This window comes from Lacerta agilis, chromosome 9, assembly GCF_009819535.1.
Source record: "Lacerta agilis isolate rLacAgi1 chromosome 9, rLacAgi1.pri, whole genome shotgun sequence".
NCBI classification, from domain to species: domain Eukaryota; kingdom Metazoa; phylum Chordata; class Lepidosauria; order Squamata; family Lacertidae; genus Lacerta; species Lacerta agilis.
Genome location: NC_046320.1, coordinates 70,070,331 through 70,092,000, shown reverse-complemented (window position 1 = coordinate 70,092,000; position 21,670 = coordinate 70,070,331). Strand labels below are relative to the sequence as shown.

The following is a 21,670-nucleotide window of genomic DNA, read 5'->3' as shown; positions in this document are numbered from 1 at the left end:
TTGTCATTGCCTTGTTGGTCTCTCTGTGTGTGATAAAAAAAGAGAGAGGGGAAAGAGACTCTGGCGATGCTTAAAGCACACAAAACCATTTCCCTGGAAACACGAGCTTGCGGCATAACGTGCCAGGAACAAAGGTGATGGAGGAAGAGAAGGATGCATATTGTTTTGGTTCTTCCAGGTGATCATTAGGCAAGGTCTGGAACACAATTTGCATCAGCAAGTGTTCTGCCTCTTCCACCCTGGTCCTCCTTCCTCATTATTGGTTTCTCACCACTCCTGCCACATTCATTCTTACAAGATAGTGATTCATCTTTTTCTCGGGTGCGGTGGGGGGAAAAAATACAAAAACACCACACATGCACACACATACACACCTGAAAAATTAAACAGCTAAGACCTGTCATCTTGCTGGATCTGTAAATGCTGAAAATGTTGGCAGTTTTTTGTTTGTTTGTTTGAAGAAGGTGGATGTGCTAAATTCATCAGTTCTTAATAATAAATAAATAAATAAATAAATAAATAAATAAATAAATAAATAAATATATTTATTATTTGTACCCCGCCCATCTGGCTGGGTTCCCCAGCCACTCTGGGCAGCTTCCAACAGAATATTGAAACATTAAAACATTAGACATTAAAAACTTCCCTAAACAGGGTTGCTTTCAGATGTCTTCTAAAAGTCAGGTAGTCGTTCAGTCGTGCCCGACTCTTCGTGACCCCATGGACCAGAGCACGCCAGGCACCCCAATCCTCCACTGCCTCCCACAGTTTGGCCAAACGCATGCCAGTAGCTTCGAGAACACTGTCCAACCATCTCATCCTCTGTCGTCCCCTTCTCCTTGTGCCCTCCATCTTTCCCAACATCAGGGTCTCTTCCAGGGAGTCTTCTCTTCTCATGAAGTGGCCAAAGTACTGGAGCCTCAACTTCAGGATCTGTCCTTCCAGTGAGCACTCAGGGCCGATTTCCTTCAGAATGGATAGGTTTGATCTTCTTGCAGTCCATGGGACTCTCAAAAGTCTCCTCCAGCACCATAATTCAAAAGCATCAATTCTTCGGCGATCAGCCTTTGTTATGGTCCAGCTCTCACTTCCGTACATCACTACTGGGAAAACCATAGCTTTAACTATACGGACCTTTGTTGGCAAGGTGATGTCTTTGCTTTTTAAGATGCTGTCTGGGTTTGTCATTGCTTTTCTCCCAAGAAGCAGGCGTCTTCTAATTTCGTGACTGCTGTCACCATCTGCAGTGATCATGGAGCCCAAGAAATTGAAATCTCTCACTGCCTCCATTTCTTCCCCTTCTATTTGCCAGGAGGTGATGGGACCAGTGGCCATGGTCTTTGTTTTTTTGATGTTGAGCTTCAGACCATATTTTGCGCTCTCCTCTTTCACCCTCATTAAAAGGTTGTATATATGTGTAAATAAAGCCGTATATCCTAAAGAGGCCAGAGACTCTGCTGACCTTCATTCCCAAGGAAACCGAACCTGGGCAAGGGCTTGGAACCCCCTGAATCTCTCACTGCTCAGAGATTGGGGTGGTGTATATGGCAATATTTTAGGGGGAAAGGACAGGCTAAATTCCCAGATCAGAGAAATTCCCTTTCAACAAATGCACTCCTCCAACATGATTTTTGCATCCTGAAAGGCTTCCGTTCTCTCCTCCTTTCCCCGCGCCCCCAGTGTCAGAGCAGCCTTCTCTTCTTCGTTAAATGCACAATTCTCTTTTTATTTTTAAAGCTAGCCCACGCCACGAAGCACAACCTGTTCCACGCTGAGCGGCAGGCTTAAAGCAGCCGGTTTTGTAACAATGGACTAGCCGGCGGAGAGTTTTGCTGCTGCAAAATGCTGCCTTTTAAAAGCTGAAGACCAATTTTGTTTCCAGGGAGGGGAGGGGGCTGGTGGAGAGGCAGAATCCGAGGCCCCAGCAGGAAAATCCATAAGTGGCGGTATGTGTTTTCCTCAAAGAACCTCCATCAAGCCCATTTGAATCAAATCCAGAAGCTCTTTGTAAGTGCATCATCAGCGCCGAATCCGAACAGATCATACCCCCCCCCTCCTTGCAATCTTTCTGGAGCATTAGAGACGTTGTCATGTGGGAAGATTTAAAATAGGCTGTTGCCAACATCCTGCCGGGAGCAACCAAAGCTTGCATAACAGGCAAGTGGAGGAATTATATCAGCACTGGATGGAGGAATGCCTTTCAGGAAGGGGCACTGCACCAATGCCCAAATGCCTTCATGCTTGCATTGTCAATTCGAGCCGCTCCCCACCCTCCGAATCCCACAGGGTTCGCCGATACGTTTCACATTTACAAAGCCAGACTGCAGCCTGCTCCGGATTTATTTATCTGATCTGCGGCTGTGTTCTCACACACGCCTGTTTACTGGGCAGGCGCTGCATTTCCGGTGATTGAAACCGAACTTTTAAAAGTCTGAGCTTTGGGTTGTGGTTCGAATCCCCGCGAAACGGGGTGAGCTCCCGTTGCTCGGTCCCAGCTCCTGCCAACCTAGCAGTTCGAAAGCACGTGCAAGTAGATAAATAGGTACTGCTCAGGCGGGAAGGTAAACAGCGTTTCTGTGCGCTGCTCTGGTTAGCCAGAAGCGGCTTAGTCATGCTGGCCACATGACCTGGAAGCTGTACGCCGGCTCCCTCGGCCAGTAAAGCGAGATGAGCGCCGCAACCCCAGAGTGGTCCGTGTTGTAAGAATTTTAAGGTATTTTATTTATATATAATAATTGTTATTAATGTACCAAAACAAATAAGGCCACATGTCTGAAAAACAGCACAGACAGGCCTCACTCCATTTTGACTCCCAACTGACCAAGTATTTCCCAACTGTCTCAGGAACAAGGGGGGGGGGTTGCCCCTCCAGCTACTGCCTGAGTGATAATCTCTGGCATCCTGATACCTGAGTGTCAGACAAAAGGGTGTGATTAACTTGGCTGGGATATAGGGAAATGTAAATATCTTTTGTTTCACTTGATGGGTTTTTGGTGGAGGGCAAGAGGAGACATGGGGGCAGGGTCCAAGATGCTCAGATCACTGCTACCAGACCCTCCCAATTTGTGATGTAATTCTAATGTATGGAGGGGTGGTCTTGAGCTGGAGGGGGGCAATTTCAAAAGTCTATATAGGAGCTTGCACGCCTTTGTTGGAGGTCTTTTGCTTGCAAGACACCCTGCTGCAGCAGTAACAAATAAAGGGCTATCACCTTGCCTTGGGAGATTCTGTATCGTCTCTATTTATTCATAAGTGCTCTTGAGAGGAGGGGAGCCCTACTAAGGCTCTCCCCCGGGTTCGTGGACTCCCTTCTGGGGTTGAACCTAATTTTTATAACATCCGCGACTGGACCTAATGGTCAGGGGTCCCTTTACCTTTACCTTTAACCCTCACATATCTTAACGTAAGAAGGTCACTGTCTTCTATCTACTTTTGCTAGGGTTTATCTATTTATTCCTCGCACGGTTCTCCCCCTTCCTCATTTCATCTCCAAACAACAACCCTGTGAGGTAGGTTAGACTGATAACATGGACCAAGGTTGCACCCAGTGAGCTTCATGGCCAAGTGGGGATTCGCACCCTGTTCTCTCAGGTCCCAATCCAACGCTCTAACCACTACATCACACTGCCTCCTTTCATGTAACTCTACTCTATTTTATACTGCTTTGTGTTAAGGCTTTGAAGTGGAAAACAAGTATAAAACCTTTATAAACTGCTAAGAAATGACCAGAGTGCCTTCAGACTGAGACTCTACTGTAAACAATTGTTACTAAGAGACGCCCCCCCCCCCCCCCCGGTATTGGATTTCCACTGAAACGGTAAATCTGGTTTAAGGAGGTGGGGAATAAAGGTTGCTTTTTTGAGGCAAAGAAAGTTGTGTGGAAGCTGCTGTAAAAATCTGTATGCAAGAGGGGCACCAATCCCCACAATAAACACCTGCCTGAAAATACCTTTACACAAACCATCAGCAATAAGCCTTCAATAAACATGGCTTAGTTTCTCCCAGAGGGAATTGTTGATGGCATCCGTCTGTCGCAAGAGACGTTGGAGTGTGCTGCCCAATGGGCAGAGAATTTCACACTGGCTGTTACCTACCAATTTACCTCCTGGACCATTATGTTAGTGGCAGAGCAATAACAGTGGAGGCTGGGCATTTAGGGTGACTGGGACCCACCTATATAGAAGTGTCAGGTGTCAAGGCACTTTTAAACCCCCCCCCCCCGGACTGTTGGGACTTCAAAGCACAGCACGGGGCTGTTTAAAAGCCCTTTTGCACACAGGGGAATTGGCATGCGCAGTGAAGTGATGTCAGCTGATTGGCTGGGGGGGTCATGGCATTTAAAAATTGGTCTTGTTGGCCAAATTTGACCTCCTAGCAGGACGAGATTGGCCACAGGCCAAAGGTTAACTACCCCTGATTTGGGTGAATGAGACACTGGCTCACTAAATTGGTTAAAATGACCTAATTCAAAATCTCATTTCCTGAATCAACGTATCTGAATGTGTGCTTCATGGCTCACTGCTCTTACACCCTATTTTCTCTGCCTTCTCCTGTTTATTTTTGCCCTATTGCTCTCAATTTTGCTGTTTAGCTATTATTTTTAATAGTGCTTTATTGTCTAATGGCCTGAGGATCTAGTATGGATGGAAGGTGCAGTATGAAAATATCTGTAGAAGGAGACACATTTATTTTTGTCACTGTGCCGCAGAGTCTTTGGAAATCCGCAACCACTGTGGCCGGAGAGAGGCTCTGACTTTCCTGATTTTAACGTCTTGTCTGGTTTGATTTTTTTTTGTAGTTTGGCCTCAGTGCTGGGTAATGAGCTATTTTAATTATTCATGCCTTCGTTGAATTAATATACGTGCATTGCAATTGCATAGATGTTTTGTAAAAACCATGCCTAAGCTATTCTCAAGGCAGACAAATGAAGGCCACCAATTTGTTCTCGGGGGGGGGGGGGGGACAAACAAACCCAGAGCTTCCTGCTGTTGGAAAATCAATGCAGCCAACTGGAAAATAATATAACAATAATCAAGTTGAGCATAAAAGGCAGGGTCTGGTCTTTCTTTCAGACATCCTACACCTGACCCTTCTTGTTTAAAAGCAAGTGCATGCAATGGGAGCAAAAGCAGCAAAACACCATTGCTTGTCTTGCTTGTCAATCAGAGCAGGGTCTGTGCATTAATTTGCTTACTGAATTGCACCTACGGTACTTCATCTGCGGATAAAAGGATTAGAGTGACAGTTTTTAAAAAGCTGCTTGGTTAAGGTTGATCAGCGGATTTGGTCCAGTTTATTTAACACTTAATCGCAACCATGGATGCAGAAACATGGCAAAGCTAGGAAAGGTTATCGCCAGTTATTTCTGTTGGGAATGGGTCACTTTTCTTACGCCGCAATAAACTTGTTAAATCTTCAAGGTGCCTCAAAACTTTGTTGCAACAGGTTAACATTGCAGGTCCAAGCCAGTTTGCACTAAATCTTGCTTAGTGGTGGAATCCGGCTCCTTTACTCCCTAAACTCCAATTCTTGGAGCCCACAAGTGGGCTCATGCTGCAATAAAGTGTTGCAGCGATGAGTGCTTCTGCTTAGAGCTCCAGCCCCTCCGGCTTTTCTCTCGATCCTGGTTTCCTTGTCTCAGTTTGGACATTTTTTTGTTTTTCTGGATGGCAGGGTAGACTTACTGGTGGCTCAATCCCAGCTATATTTCAATCTTCTGGTTTCTCCATGGGCCTGGAAAGTGACCTGTGGAGATAGCATGATGGTTCCTTCTGTGCCCATTTATTTCTATGTGTCTCTCCATCATTCCTACCCACCCACCTGCCTGCACTGAGTGCCATTCCTGGACCGGGAAAAGCCTTGCCACAGCAGTTCATGTGCTGGTTACTTCAAGACTGGATTACTGCAATGCGCTCTAGGTGGGGCTTCCCTTGCACTTGAGCCGGAAACTGCAGTTGGGACTCAGCTGTACAGCTGCAAATATAACGTTTTAAGTGCATTATACAAATGTTCCACTAGGTGGCGATGGTGAGCTTATGGCAAATTCAATTTTTTTTAAAAACACACATTTTCACAGCCTTTTCAAATATGTGTCTAGATTCCACCTCAGTGCAGAATGCTGCAACACGATTGCTGCCAGGCATGAGGCCTTACCGGCATATAACTACTGTGATAAGATATATGTCCTGTTTGATGATAATAAATAGAGATTTGGGGGGATCTTTGGGGTTTGCAGCACCCCTGTACCCGCTTATACATGACTTCATCGGCAGAATCTATGCAACCTTTCATGTAAACATCATAAGGTGGTAAAAAAGATAGGAATGAAAATAAAAAATTACACCAAAACTTACTTACAGACTGAATAAATTAGCAGCCAGCCTCAGGGCAAAATGGTACCTTGTGTTATATTAGTTAATAGCTTCAATATTCAGTAGTGGATATTAAATATATGTGCAATTCACATAGAATCATAGAATTGTAGAGTTGGAAGAGACCGCTAAGGGCCATCTAGTCCAACCTCCTGCATTGCAAGAATCTCAGCTAAAGCATCAATGACAGACGGCCACCCAACCTCTGCTTTAAAACCTCTAATATGTGCAATTCAGTGGCCCAGGAGTAGATGGCTTTTAAAGGGATTAGACCCACAGATGAAGCAAATTTGTCTCCTGTTGCTCCAGGAGGTAGGACTTGGAACTCAATGGGGCTGAATTTGCAAGACAAAGGATTTAAAGGAATTTCTGGCGGTTATTAGCTGTCCAACTGCCTCAGAGGGTGGTGGGTGAGACCTCCATCATGGGAGGCTTCTTTTAATTTTGGAAGTTTTAAGTAGTATTATTTTCCACCTTGCCGACAAAGGTCCGTATAGTTAAAGCTATGGTTTTCCCAGTAGTAATGTACGGAAGTGAGAGCTGGACCATCAAGAAGGCTGATTGCTGAAGAATTGATGCTTTTGAATTATGGTGCTGGAGGAAACTCTTGAGAGTCCCATGGACTGCAAGAAGATCAAACCTATCCATTCTCAAAGAAATCAGCCCTGAGTGCTCACTGGGAGGACAGATCCTGAAGCTGAGGCTCCAGTACTTTGGCTACCTCATGAGAAGAGAAGACTCCCTGGAAAAGACCCTGATGTTGGGAAAGATGGAGGGCACAAGGAGAAGGGGACGACAGAGGATGAGATGGTTGGACAGTGTTCTCGAAGCTACTAACATGAGTTTGGCCAAACTGCGGGAGGCAGTGAAGGATAGGCGTGCCTGGCGTGCTCTGGTCCATGGGGTCACGAAGAGTCGGACACGACTGAACGACTGAACAACAACAACAATTTTCCTTTTATAAAATGCACACACTGCTTAGCTGTCAAAACCAATAAACTTTGGAGCGGTTTACAAAAAGAACACAATGATGAAATTACCGGGGGGGGGGAACCCTCAGTTAAAATAGCTATTTAAAACATTAAAAAAAATTAAATCCTTCCTGCCATTCCTGGCAGATGGACTAGATGACCTCTGGGGCACCCTCCAAATCTAAGAATATTGGGAAATTCATGGAGAAGGAAAAATGTTATCCAGGATTATGAACTGTGAGGGCTGAGTAGAGCCTCCATGTTCAGAGGCAGTCAGCAGGGTCGTAGGGAATGTTGTCATCCGGGTCTTTCAAAGTCTCCTCGCCCCCCCCCCCGCTTTCCCGCCTGAGCGCGCGCGCGCACGGCCACGAAGCTGGAGGCTCCGCCCTCTTTCGCGAAGCCCCTCGCCCAATGGCAGCGAGGCATGCTCGAAGTCGTCCAGCCCATTGGCTCCTAGACCTAGGACGGACGTTACGCCTTGCCCGCCCCGTCGCTTGCGCGCGCACCTTCGCTTCTCTCCAACGGCTCCCTCCTTCGCTCGCGCCGGCGTCGGGCGGGAGGAGCGGGCGCGCGAGGAAGCCCCTCCCCCTTCCCCTCCCCTCCCGCCCTCCTTAGAGCGAGTCCCTAACAACGAGCGAGCGGGAAGAGAGCGGCCCAGCGGGCGCATACGCATGCGCACTTCTTTACTCGGGAGGCTCGCTCGGGAGCGGGAGGAAGAAAAGAGGGCGGGGGGCGCTGGAAGGGGCGGAGCTTTGAGCCAACCCCCCCCCCCACGGTTACCGTTACTAGCGCCCCCGACCCCCTTCAACTCTCCACAGCCATGGAGGGGCATGAGAAGGAGGAGGGCCAAGTTCCCGTGAGTATAAGTGGGTGGGGGGCTTTAATTGGGGGTGAGGGGTTTTAATGTGGCTGGGGAAACCCAGCCAGATGGGTGGGGTACAAATATTATTTATTATTATTATTATTATGGGGGTGAGGGAGCGTTATTGGGGGCTTTAATTGGGGATGGTGGGGTTTTAATTAGGGGGTGAGGGGTTTCAGTTGGGGGGGGCTTCTTTTAAGGGCACTTCACTGCCCCCCTCCCATTCATAATACTGTTGGGGGGTGGTTGTGCTTGCATGTGTGGAAATGCATCAGAAGGGGAAATCCTACCCCTCCCCCCATATTAAAACAAAAAAGTTATAAATGATGTGTGTGTGTCTTGCGCACACTTTGAACTTGCAGACCTCCCCCCCCCCCATGTGTTTCCCATGGTGCTAGTCCACAGTGTGGATGGAGCAGGGAGCACCTTGTCCTCCCACCCCCCCCCCCCGCAAATCTACCTCTTGGTTTATATCGGAGCTTTCCGAACTTTTCATGTCGCTGACACACTTTTTAGACACGCGTCGTTTCGTGACACAGTAATTTCAGTTTTACTAGCAAAACGGAGGTTAAGCTAACCCCTTATAAGAGCGTTCGCATGACACACCTAACCGTTGCAGCTGACACACTAAGGTGTCGCGACACGCAGTTTGGAAAGCTCTGGTTAATATGGATGGTGTGTTTTATCTTGGGTTTATAGCCTTTTATGCAAACTGTCTAATACCTACAAGTGAGTTGGCTGCTGTTTCTGTTGCGCAGGTTTGTGACTTTAGATATGGCACATTTCCTTCACCTGGGATTCAGTGTAGGAGTTCTCCTTAATACAGTGCATTTGCATGCCCTTTGTTAGATTTGTTAAAAGTTAAGTTTGCCTTTAATAAGTCTTTCCGTTTGTAACTTCCAGTCATACCAAAATTATCTTATATCAGTGATAATTTAATCTTGGGATTTGTATTTAATCATTAAGAGTAGTTTCTTCTTGTAGCTCTGTAGGGATGTTGTTTAGCAGAACAGGGGCAGCCAAATTGAAGGCCCTGCTTAGAGTATGTAAGGTTCTCGGTTAGTTGCTCATGAGTAAGCAGCCAGGACTCCGCTGTTTCCTTTAATGATTTTATTGTGCAAACTATGTACAGTGCAGAGCTAAAAAGTTCATGTCTGTATCAAGCGGTGTCAGAATCCGGGAATGGCCCCTTTCGGTTCTGACCCCAACAAAAGAGTTTCCGTATACGAAAACTCCGCCTTCCATCCTTTTGTTTCACCCCACGACGTCTTTGGGGCGATGGAAATTGCGTCCCCCCTGTATCGCCCTCGGGACTGGGGGAGTGTTGGGTCTCTCTTGCACCCCCAGAGCCTCTACTCCCTTTCCCCTGTGAACTCCTCGCTGGATGTCTCGCCGCTCTTTTCGCTACCAGAGGAGGTGCTGCTGGCAAGGTGGGACTGTAGGTTTTCTGTAGCATCCGGAGAGCCCTTCCACCACCTTGCGCTGCGTCGAGGACAGTTCCCTGACAGAGTTGCTGCGGAGTGGGTTTCTGACATTTTAGGGCAGGGGTCAGCAACCTTTTTCAGCCGTGGGTCAGTCCACCGTCCCTCAGACCATGTGGTGGGCTGGACTATATTTTGGGGGGGAAAATGAATGAATTCCTATGCCCCACAAATAACCAGAGATGCATTTTAAATAAAAGGACACATTCTACTCATGTAAAAACACGCTGATTCCCGGACCGTTTGCGGGCCAGATTGAGAAGGCGATTGGGCTGCATCCGGCCCACGGGCCTTAGGTTGCCTACCCCTGCTTTAAGGACTTAAGGGAGAATCTGTCTGGCGGAATTTAGTGACCTACCATATATGAACGGTAAGTTGGTCTCTGAAGTAATGTAGTCCTGAGCTGCATAGGGCCTTATATCTTCTTGCCAAAATCTCATAATTGGCCTCGCAGCAGATTGGCGGCCAGTGCAAGGAGTTATGCTGCCTTCAGGCATCCTGGGTTTCGATCTCCGTACCAACGGCAGTTTGCCGACCATCCTAAAGGGTAGCCCCACATACAGCCCATTGCAGTAATCCGAATTAGCATTGTTGCTGTCATAATTTAAGGAAAGACACTAGGAGTTTAGCAGGGGTTGTTGGATTTGCTAGTAAACTGCTTACAGTGTGCCTGAGTGAAGTTTATTATTTACTATAATTGTTCTCCAGTGAAAATTCCCAGGACATTTTATAATGGAGAGGAGAACAGAAATGTAGAAAGGGAATCACTTGCCCTTTTTTTCAAAAGCAAGGTATGCCGGCTGTGACTTCCTTTTGAAGTCTTGCTGAACAGATACTTTCCTTGTAAATAAATATGTACTATTTTTATTATGCTGTGAATTTCAGTCCTGCATATGTGCCTGTGTGTTTTCATAAAATAATATGAAGATTAGTTTTCTTTTACACTGGCCACATTCAGAGGTAACAGTTCTCCCTTCCTTCCTGCCCAGCAGGGAGCAAACCGTGGAGCAGCTGGCTTAGAATTGCACTTGTAGCTTCTTAGAAACAAACAAACCACAAGTTGCTGGTTTGGGTGTAATGCTAAGTTGGCCGCTCTTTGGTTTGTCCCTACACTAGGAGGAAGGAGGTGTGAAGTATCATCTGGAAAGGTGGTGATGGTGTAAATTTTTCAGATCTGTTTGCCACTGCTCTGTGGATGCCTGTGACTTTAATTTTTGGAAGTCAAAATATTTGTCTAGGCTAGGAGGATCCTCTAGACCCAAACTTGGGTCTCTAGCTGTTTTTGAACTACAATTTCCATCATCCCCGACTACTGCTCCTGCCAACTGGGGATCATGAGAGTTGTAGTCCAAAAACAGCTGGAGACCCAAGCTTGGGAAACACTGTTCTAAACCACGGAGAACCATAGTGAACTAGTATTATGTGAGCTCAGTTGTGGCATACAGTACTTTTAGTTACAGGTATGTAGCTGTGGTGGGTTTGCCGTAGTCGAAACAAAATAAAAAAAAATCATTCCAGTAGCACCTTAGAGACCAGCTAAGTTTGTCATTGGTATGAGCTTTCGTGTGCATGCACACTTCTTCAGATACACTGAAACAGAAGTCACCAGACCCTTATATATAGTGGGAGGGTGGGGAGGGGTATTACTCCGAAGGGTGGTGGGAATGGGTGATTGGCTGATAGGTGTGGGAAACCTGTTGACGACTGTTAACGAAGGCAATTGGTCTTACAGGAAAAAGCTAAGGGTCAGATGGCTAAAAATAGCTTTATCATGGATAATGAGATGAAAATCCAATGTCTATTCTGACCAGGTTTCTCCATGGTTTTAAGTTTGGTAATTCAGCAACTTCTCTTTTCAGTCTATATTTAAATTATTTTGTAATAAGACAGCTACTTTGAGATCTTGTATAGAATGTCCTGGGAGATTGAAGTGTTCCTACTGGTTTCTCTGTCTTATGATTCCTGATGTCAGATTTATCCTTTGGCGTAGGGTTTGGCCTGTTTGTCCAATATAGTACTTTTAGTGGCATTCTAGTGTGAGGGTGAAGACAGGAGTGCCTGGCGTGCTCTGGTCCATGGGGTCACGAAGAGTCGGACACGACTAAACAACAACAACAACAACATAGTGTGAGGGTAGAGTGAATGCAGCCTTTTGCCCCATGTGTTTATGCGGTAGCTGTGGATGGTTGTCCCATAACTTACTCATCCTTGAGCGAAAACATTGCTTCTGCAGGCTTCCTGGTTTGAGCATGTTTGTTCTGAAACAAGTCCCTACTGAAGTCCAATTAGAGATGTTTATGTTTGGGGTGTAAATTAGTATCTTCAGCTGTCGATGTTCACAGCCGTCCTTGATTTTTTTTTTTTATTAAGCATAACATGTAATTATCAGTGCCTAAGAGAGGCTTGATATTCACTGCCAATTCTCAAGCATAGAAAATCAATTTGGAGTCTAGTGAACACAGGGATGAGCGATACATCCTTCAAATTGAAATAATACAAATTCCTGCTATTTATACCCGGGGGGGGGGGGTTTGCTGTGGAGGAAGGCAGGGCTTCACATGAAATTAAACTCAGGATGTGTCTGTCTTCCTTCCACTTGCCTCTGTCTAGATCCTGTTGAATAAGCCGGGTTGTTTATTGGACCTGTGAGTGTTGCTGAAATAGTATGCAAGCTTTAATGCTATATGGAAGACTTCACCAGGCTGTAAGAACTTTTTCATTCTCGGCTAGCAAAATTGTTGGCAAGACAGGCAGGAGCGATGCCCACCATTTTACCAGCTTGAAATGAGATTTTGGGGTTTTTTTCTCTTTAAAATATAAAGCGCTGTAGAAATGAAATTAATAAAGATAATGAATGCCAGGGTGCTTAAATGTTCCATTGTACCATTTGGTGATTAGCTTACCATATATACCCGTATTTGTTTCTAACACTGTGTTCTGCTGTGCTGGTACAACCCTCCCTTCAACTCCTGTGCGGCAGACAGTGCAAGTATCTGAGTTCTGGGAAACCTGAACAATTCCTGGCATACTGCACAACTCCTTAGGTTAAGCAGCTTGAGCGAATACATCATTTTTCTTGGCAACAAGGTTTTGTGACATGTCAAAATCTCCCAATCAGGAACTGATCAGTGGAGGTGCTCATTGCACAGCATGCATCCTTTGCTGGCTGTTTCCACTCCAATTAGGAGTTAGCTAATTCTGAGGGGAGAGGTGGTTTGTGCCACCCCAGTGGCACACTTTTAGAATTATGCCACGGATGATAAACGCTGCTGGTGTATAGCATTGGCTGCATTCAGACCTCATTATAAATTGTTGTTTATTGTAATGGGAGCAAGGCTAGACACCCTGCAGGAATTCAGAAGCTTTTGCTTCCCATTACAGTTATCTGCAGTCGAAACAAAATAGAAAATTCTTTCCAGTAGCACCTTAGAGACCAACTGAGTTTGTTCTTGGTATGAGCTTTTGTGTGCATGCACACTTCTTCAGATACACTGAAACAGAAGTCACCAGATCCTTAAATATACTGAGGGAGTGGGGAGGGGTATTACTCAGAAGGGTGGTGGGAATTGGTGATCTACAGTTATCTACAGTTCAGTGTTGTTTCAAACCCTCCGTAAGATTGCTGGTTCTTCTGAATCTCCGTGCATGAAAGTTCGCAGTAGCTGCTGTGTTAAAACCCACTTTTGGTTGTGTATGATGTCAACTTAAGAGCATCAAAGCCATTTGCCCCTCTGAAATTTAGTTTTGGGCTGTTCTCTAAGACTGGGCAATGTCTAGTTTCCAACATCCCAATGTAACACCAGCAAAACATTGTGATATACCTATATATCACAATGTCTGTAATAAGGATGGAACTATGTAGAGGCGTGGGCTGGCTTTACGATTTCCCTCGCATTGTGATTTTGGCATAGCACGTTTGCGCACCCACCCACCCACCATGGTTCGCCATATATTGCCAGGTCAAAAATTATGAAACCAGTATCATGATAGGCACTTCAAACTGGGTTGGGATGATATATTGCCCAGCCCTACTGTTCACTCCTTGTCTGCTACACTGTAGTACACGCTTACCCAAAGTCTTCGAAAAGAACAAGGGGAGTGAACAAGCCAACAGGCACCCCGTCTTTCCCTAGCATGCATATTTCCTTCCTTTATTCGTGGCATGGAATTTTCTGAATGTTTGTTGCTGTAAAACTATTGAGAATTTCTCATCCTCCTCTTGGTTGTCTCCTGTATAACAATTTCTTCTTTTAACACTGAGCTGTAGAAATGCTGTATAAAGTACATGCAAAAAGCCCCGGCATCTCTCCAGGTTGGTGTCAAGAATACTGAGCTTAGATGGACCACTGGCTTGATCTGTATGAGACAGCTTCCTAGGTTCCTTATTTTCTCTCAGCTCTATGTTTACTGCTTGAATGATGCATTTCTCTAGGGCAGGCATGGCCAAACTTGGCCCTCCATATATTTTGGGACTACAACTCCCATCATCCCTAGCTAACAGGACCAGTGGTAAGGGATGATGGGAATTGTAGTCCCAAAACATCTGGAGGGCCAAGTTTGGCCATGCCTACTCTAGGGTCAACATACATGGGTCTTAACATTTATTCCAGTTTAGGTTGATGGTTTCACATCATCTTCACTGTTTGCAGTAGACTCTAGCCTGCTTATCTATTATTTGCCTAGCCTGAAATCATTGGTTGTTCTTTTAGTTTTCTTAAATACAGCAGGTACTTGAGAGTTTTTCTGCCTTGCACATTGATCAATACAGCTGTGATGAAATGAGCTTAGTTCATAGCTGTCAGTGTCTCTCCCCCCCCCAAAAATACATATTTTAGTGAAGAGAACTAATTCTTACACTTTCAAAATCTGACAAGGTTTTCTTCCCTTTAGCTTAATTACATGCACATCCCTTGAGTGGGATTATTCCAGTTTCATTAATTTGAGGTTATAAGTCTATTTGTACCTGTTTGTTTTTCAGCCTACCACCAAAGTAAATATTATTATAGAGTTTCTGCACCCAGTGGTGTCACTTCTTGGATATTTGTATTCCTTCTGCATTGCTCTTTCATTTCCTCATTCCTCCCCGCTTTCTTTGGCAACTAGTCATATGAATATATTGTTGCTGTCAGCTTCTTCAAGTTACTAATGTGGCAGCTTTTGAGGCTCTAGTTAATTAACTTTCTTTTGAGATATGTAATGTTCCATTTGGTGTTCATTACTGGCATCCATTCCTTCAGACACCTCCAAAGAATTATTGTTAATACTTAATCTGTGTGTTGCAGTGTGTAACCATACAGATTTGAATTATAATATCTTCATTCATGATGGTAGGATATGCCTTGTGTATATATATATATATAGCTCCCCAGGGTTTTAGTTCTGTTCTAAATGTATTGTTGCATTTGTGTTTTTAACCGTTGTTAACTATCTTATGTGTGTAGAAGGCAATTAATAAGTGAATTCTAGTAATAAAAGGAGGAAAGCAGCCTGAATGAGTAGGAAGCTCTTTGGGATCAACTAGCAGTGTTCGGCATGGAGGCTTCCCCTCAGTCTGTATCAGGATATAACATGATGTGATAATTTGTGAAAGTTGTCAGGGTGAGGCAGGCAACCGAATCTCACAAAGGTCTCAGTCTTTATGACAGCAGTATAGTTGAGGCTTAGACAGGGCATGGCTCCCCCCCACCTGGCAGTTGGGGGGGTGGGGGGAGGCCTTGCCATGTTGGTGCTTGCTGGGTCTTCATTCCTGTGCTGAGATATTTGAAATATCTCACTGCTCTCGTGTGCCCCAGGCCCCATTCATTCTCCTGACCAGGACGGTTACAGCTACGGTAAGTCCTGAATTCTTTATATACTGCTTGGCTCAGAAGTGAAGGCAACCCCCCCCCCCCCAAATGCTGTGGATCCTGTTGGGTGAGTTAAATTTATATAAAGTACTCAGCATTAGGGAAGCCTAGTCTCCTGTTTTGGAATTTAGAAGGACCTCTCCCTTCTATCTGGTTGCCAGATCTCTTTTATATGCAAAAAAAGGTTCCCCTGTGTTGCAAGTCTCAAGCAGAATATGAAAAAAGGCAACACGTAGACCAGTGATAGGGCAAAATGTTTCTTGTAATGTCAAATAATATACAGCAAACTTTTATAATGTCAAATAATCAGCAACAAAGTCAGCATTCCGGGTAAGTACACTGTTTCGGTATGTCTTCTTCAGTTCATAACTAGAAAGAATAGCAAAACAAAATATATACATATAAACAATTATATCATATAAGGGATAATGCTCAGCATCAACAAGGGTCCAGAAAAAATACAGTCAGAGAAAAATTACATTATAAAGAGAAATAAAAAATTGATAAACAAACTTCTTGCGTGGAGTAGTGGTCATGGCCATATGTAACCACTACTCCCTGATACAAAAAGCACAAACCTAATATACACAAATTCAACCACAGGTGATGTCTAGTCAAATTAAAGAGCAGAAAGGCATTTAAAGAGACAAACCCCACAAATACACTTCACAATTAAACAAAACAATTCAAATCTAATTCTGAGTTCAGCCCTTGTGAAGTGTATTTATAGTTATGAACTGAAGAAGACATACCGAAACAGTGTACTTACCCGGAATGCTGTCTTCGTTGCTTATTATTTGACATTATAAAGGATCTCTTTTATAGGCTGTCCAGTTTACATCAGTCAGTTTGGCATACGGTGCTCAAGGATATGATGGGATGCTGGTGCAAAGAAGTAGGAGGCAAAGCAGGCTGTATGGGGAGCAAATATTGTAAAGGACCCTTCCAATCACAGCGGATCCTTTCATAGAAATTGGATGTCCCATTTTTTAAATAGGCAGCAGTCCTTCCCTAACTGTCTGTCATGGTCTCTGTCCCTCCTGTTTCACCATTGCTGTCGCCGTTTCTTGAACTCTTATTCCTTTTTGCTGTGCTGCCATAGTATATCAATCAGAAGAACTCCTTGCCATCACAGCTCGGTTGTCTGGTAATAGCTGGTAGACCAGGGGTCAGCAACCTTTTCCAGTTGAGGGCCGGTCCACCATCTCTCAGACCATGTGGTGGGCCAGACTATATTTTGAAGAAAAAAATAATGAACGAATTCCTATGCCCCACAAACAACCCAGAGATGCATCTATATAAATAAAAATGTTTGTTTGTTTGTTTGTTTGTTCAAAATCTAAAATCTCAGAAAGTCCTTCACCGATTGCTTTGAATTTTTGACACAACGTTGCATTCGAATAGGGGAGTGTTTTTATATAACTATCTTATATAGATGTCACACCTGTGACAGGTAAAAACATGATTTTAGGCAAAAGCAGCGCCATCTGCTGGACGTAAAAGCAGCACACGGTAATTTCATTTCAATGCTTCTGATTTACGAAGCGGGGTCGTGTGTGCGGGGGCGGAGCTAGCATTTTTACCGGAGGCAGGCGGGCATTCAACGGGAGAAGCTGTGGGGAGGCAGGCGAAAACGGGGTCTCCTTTCACTATGGGGGGGGGAACACGGAGAGGAGGCAGGCAGGAGTTCAACGGGAGAAACTGTGGGGAGGCAGGTGAAAGCAGGGTCGTGTGTGCAGGGGGCGGAGCAACATATTTACTGGAAAAATGAAAGGAGCCATTTCTGAGGGAGACAGAAAGGGGACATTGGGAGAGGCATGGTCTGAGGGGGGACCTTGGAGTGGAACGGGGAGGCAGTTCAGCGGGAGAAGCTGTGGGGAGGCAGGCGAAAACAGGGTCTCCTTCCAGTACGGAGGGGGTAAATATATCTCTGTATCTCCACAGAAAATGGAACAACACAAAATATTGTATACCCACAAGCATTGTGAAATTAAACGTATTACAAACGTGCGCTTTCTCTTTACTATCTTCCTTTTTTATTTCACCAAATGAGCCACAGCAATGCATGGCCGGGTACAGCTAGTTTTAAATAAAAGCACACATTCTACTCATGTAAAAACATGCTGTTTCCCGGACTGTCCGCGGTGCGGATTTAGAAGGCGATTGGGCCACATCCGGCACACGGGCCTTAGGTTGCCTACCCCTGTGGTAGACAGACAGGTGCTCGTTTGCTTGGTTTCCATGGCAGGCCTACATTGGCCCACAGGCCAGAGGTTCCCCGCCCCTGTCTTTTAGTATGGACAGGTAGGTACGGAGGCAAGGAATCCTTCAGGTTTCCTGGTCCCCCCCCCCAAAAGGCGTGAAGGATTGAAACCAGCAATTTGAATTTAGCCTAGAACAGGGAGCCAAGTGCATTCATAAAGCAGAGGTGTGGTATGATCACAATGTCTAGGCTCAGTTCAGAATACAGCTATTACATTTGGCCTTTCTCCCTACTAGGAAAAAACCAAAGAAATGCGGCCCCCTCCCTCGTGGATTTACTCTTCTTCTGTTTTAGTCTCCATCTGCTCTCTGTAGACCCCTTTGAAGGCAATTTCTGCTTCACTCATTTTGTTTGATTATCATTCAGAACACCCACATAATTACCTCTGCTTAACATATCTAAAATCAATACCTTTTGCGTTTTACCCAGTACTAATTGCCTTCATTGTTCGTGCTTCATCACACACCACTTTTGATTTGCCCAGGAGTGGTGTCTGCATCCAATTCAGTTCCTTCAATAAACTGGAATTAAGGTGGGAAGGTGGAATGAGGGCCTTGTCTAGTGCACAGGATATGTCAGACCATTAACGTTTTTTCTTTCTTTCTTTCTTTTTTTACAACAACAACACCCTCACTCTTAAAATAAAAGCTTACTGGCTTAATTACCAAACTACATCAGCTTGTAGGCACGAAGGTAAAGGGGAAATTGTAACAGAAAGAAGATTAGTTTTGGGATGCAGGTGGAAGGGCTGAGTTGGGTAGATGAACAGAGAAAGAGATCCTGCCAATGTTTTTATCTGTTTACAATTTACCGGTATCTGTAAATATTCAATAAGCCATTTCCATTCTTTTATAAAAAGTTTGTTATCTTGATTTCTTATTCTTCCGGTAAGTATTGCCATTTCCGCATAGTCATCCATTCTTCTGCATAGTCATCCATTCGGGACTACATTCTTGCAGCTGTAGTTGCATGCATAAATAAATTTCTGTACTGTTAATAAGCATTTTGTATAAGATAAATTTATTGGACTGATCCTAACCTTTTTGAGGTATGATATTAAGAAGCCAGAGAAGAACTGGAACTTTTCACAAGGCAGCCTCTTCAACAATATGTTTGTTAAACATCCATTGTTTCTTCATGCCTGGAAAATGCATATTTTTATAATATGTGGATGCATAGAATCGTAGAGTTGAAAGGGATCCAAGGGTCATCTAGTCCAACCCCCTGCTATGCAGGAATCTCAGCTAAAGCATCCATGACAGATGGCCATGCAGTATTGTTTTACTGAGTTTTGGATACTGAGAGATATTTTGGGTGCTCCTGCGACTATTCAGATAATTGGATTTTGCCGTTTAACTCATTGTTCCAACGTAGTATTCAACTCTTGCCTCACTGACTTAAGCAAGCAGTATAAAATATTGCTGAATTTCCGTAAAACTTTATAATCTAATTGGTCCTGCAGGACAAAATAGGACAAAATACCAGTTTCTCCAGCCACCATTATTAAAAAGATCTATTTGTTTCAGCCTATTGCAACAACGCCACCACGTCAAGGTCTGAAAGAAGAGCCATTAAGCCAAAGCAGCAGTGGGACTCACGTTTCAAATGTCAGTGGTATCTCCTTGGGAGAAGCAATCAGACATAGATCTACTGCTAATCAGGTAACTTGGCAATCTTTTCCATATTTTTTTTCATCCAGCTAGAATATTCACACACTAGTGCATGTTATCACCATATCCCTGTGGGATAAGTTAGGCTGGGTGACAGTGAGTACCCCAAGGTCACCCAGTGTTCTTCATGCCTGAGGGGTGGAGACAGTGGCTCTCTAAACCAACCAAAAGGACCCGTAAAAAACAAAGGTCCTAACAGAACTCCAGTTGGAGGCAGAGAACTCGGCCACCTGAGGTAGGGGGTCCTCGAGTCTTTTCTTTCATATATTTTGATGCATATGCAATCAGATATTTTGATGCATATGCAATCAGATATTTTGATGCATATGCAATCAGATATTTTGATGCATATGCACTCTATTAAAAAAAAAGTTGTTGGAGAAAATTATAGGTTCTTTAAAGCTTGCCTTGAATAATCATTCATTTCTCTCTCCCTCCCCCCCGGTCTATATTTCACTTTCAGGAAATGAAAACATGGTACCAGCCTCATGTAGAAATAGACACAAGCAACCTGGCAGCAGCCTTGGGCAGAAGGCTTGGTCAGAGCAGTGGGACCCGTGACTTGACAGAGTTTCCAAGCATGGAGGAAGGCTCAATTACTGTCGCCGAAGACTCCAGAACGCAGCAAGCACCCAATGTGACGCACACGCGGCTGTTGGGTATGTTCTGAATACAGTACAGTGGTACCTTGGCTTACGAACTTAATCCGTTCCGGAAGTCCGTTCTTAAACCAAGGTGTGCTTTTCCATAGCAGCCGGGGACTCAATTTACAAATGGAACACACTCAACGTCTTCTGCTTCCAAGGCACAGTTCACAAACCAAAACACCTACTTCCGGGTTTGCTGCGTTCTTAATCCAAGTTGTTCATAAACTAAGCTGTTTTTAAACCAAGGTACCACTGCACTCTTAAATATTTGCTTTTATAATTATTTTCATAATCAATGACCTTTTTTAAAGTATGTACATATATATTTGTAGCGAAGTCAAGATTCAGAGGAATTTCAAGGTGTTGATCCTGGGGATCTCGAGTTCTGTTGTTTTATATTGAGAGTTCACAGTTAGGAGAAGACAACAAGGGACTGAGTGCAGTTGCCTTTTACTGTGGCTTCTCTGCTGAAATTCCAGTCTGCTTAAGTAGCAAGCATTTTTTTTTTTTTTGCTGGTATAAAATATGGTAGGATTTTGCTGGTTACTGCCACAGGTACCCTGTCGTGCCCTGCCTTGTGCTCCAGTCGCATCTCAAACTTCATCACCATTTTTGTGGATTTGATGGTGCTAACAGGCACAGTACTGATGACAGCAACTCCTGGAAGTTTTGAAAGCCAAGGAAAAAAGTGGACAGTTAATGTCACCCTTTCCCTCTAAAGTGAGGGAATTGATATATCGGCAATACAGTACTTAATTTCTTATCAAATATAAGCTTCCTATGCTGCGGTAAGAAAATGAAACATCGTGTATAATTTAGGTAGTAGACTGTACTGTTAGAGATATTTGTGACCTTTAAAAATACAGATTTGTTCATTTATTAAAATGTTGCTTACAGACATACCTATTGTTAAGAGATAGGACAGTTCCCTTAGGTTCTTTAAAAAAACCAATAAAGGTATCACTCACCTGTAATAAACACCAGCAGTATCAGCTAGTCTGTTATTTCTTAGAAAAAGGCATAAAGTTCTTAAGGCTACCTTAGTTGGGCAGTTGAAAAAATTGGGGGGGGGGGTCAAACAAAATACAAATCATCATTATAGTAAGCAAGAGGAAAGTTTTATTATCTGCACTAAGAAATAGTGTGTAGACCTTGGTATTTATCATCTAGAAGCAGAATAAATGATTTTATTTAAATCATAGAATCATAGAATCAAAGAATTACTCCTGGACAAGAACCAATAATGTCTTTACAAGACCTCAGGTGGCATGACTTTAAAAAGATGATGATGATGATAAATAATTTTATTATTTATACCCTGCCCATCTGGCTGGGTTTCCCCAGCCACTATGGGTGGCTCACAGCATATATCAGAACATACTAAAACATTAAACCTTAAAAACGTCGTGATACAGGGCAGCCTTCAGATGTCTTCTAAAAGTTGTATGGTTGTTTATTTCCTTGACATCTGATGGGAGGGTGTTCCACAGGGAGGGCACCACTACTGAGAAGGTCCTCTGCCTGGTTCCCTGTAGCTTCACAGTGAGGGAACTGCCAGA

At 44.2% G+C, this 21,670-nt stretch overlaps 1 protein-coding gene across 1 annotated transcript in view; it reads left to right on the top strand.

Annotated features, from left to right (window-relative positions):
• The first annotated feature begins 8,098 nt into the window (after positions 1-8,098).
• The window catches only part of ALMS1 (ALMS1 centrosome and basal body associated protein), a 69,247-nt gene continuing 55,675 nt past the window's right edge, over positions 8,099-21,670 (top strand). Inside the window, exons 1-3 of the mRNA XM_033161026.1 lie at positions 8,099-8,198; positions 19,321-19,455; positions 19,928-20,123. Coding sequence (XP_033016917.1) covers positions 8,163-8,198; positions 19,321-19,455; positions 19,928-20,123 — 367 coding nt within the window. The 5' untranslated portion in view covers positions 8,099-8,162. The remainder of the gene's footprint in view (positions 8,199-19,320; positions 19,456-19,927; positions 20,124-21,670) is intronic.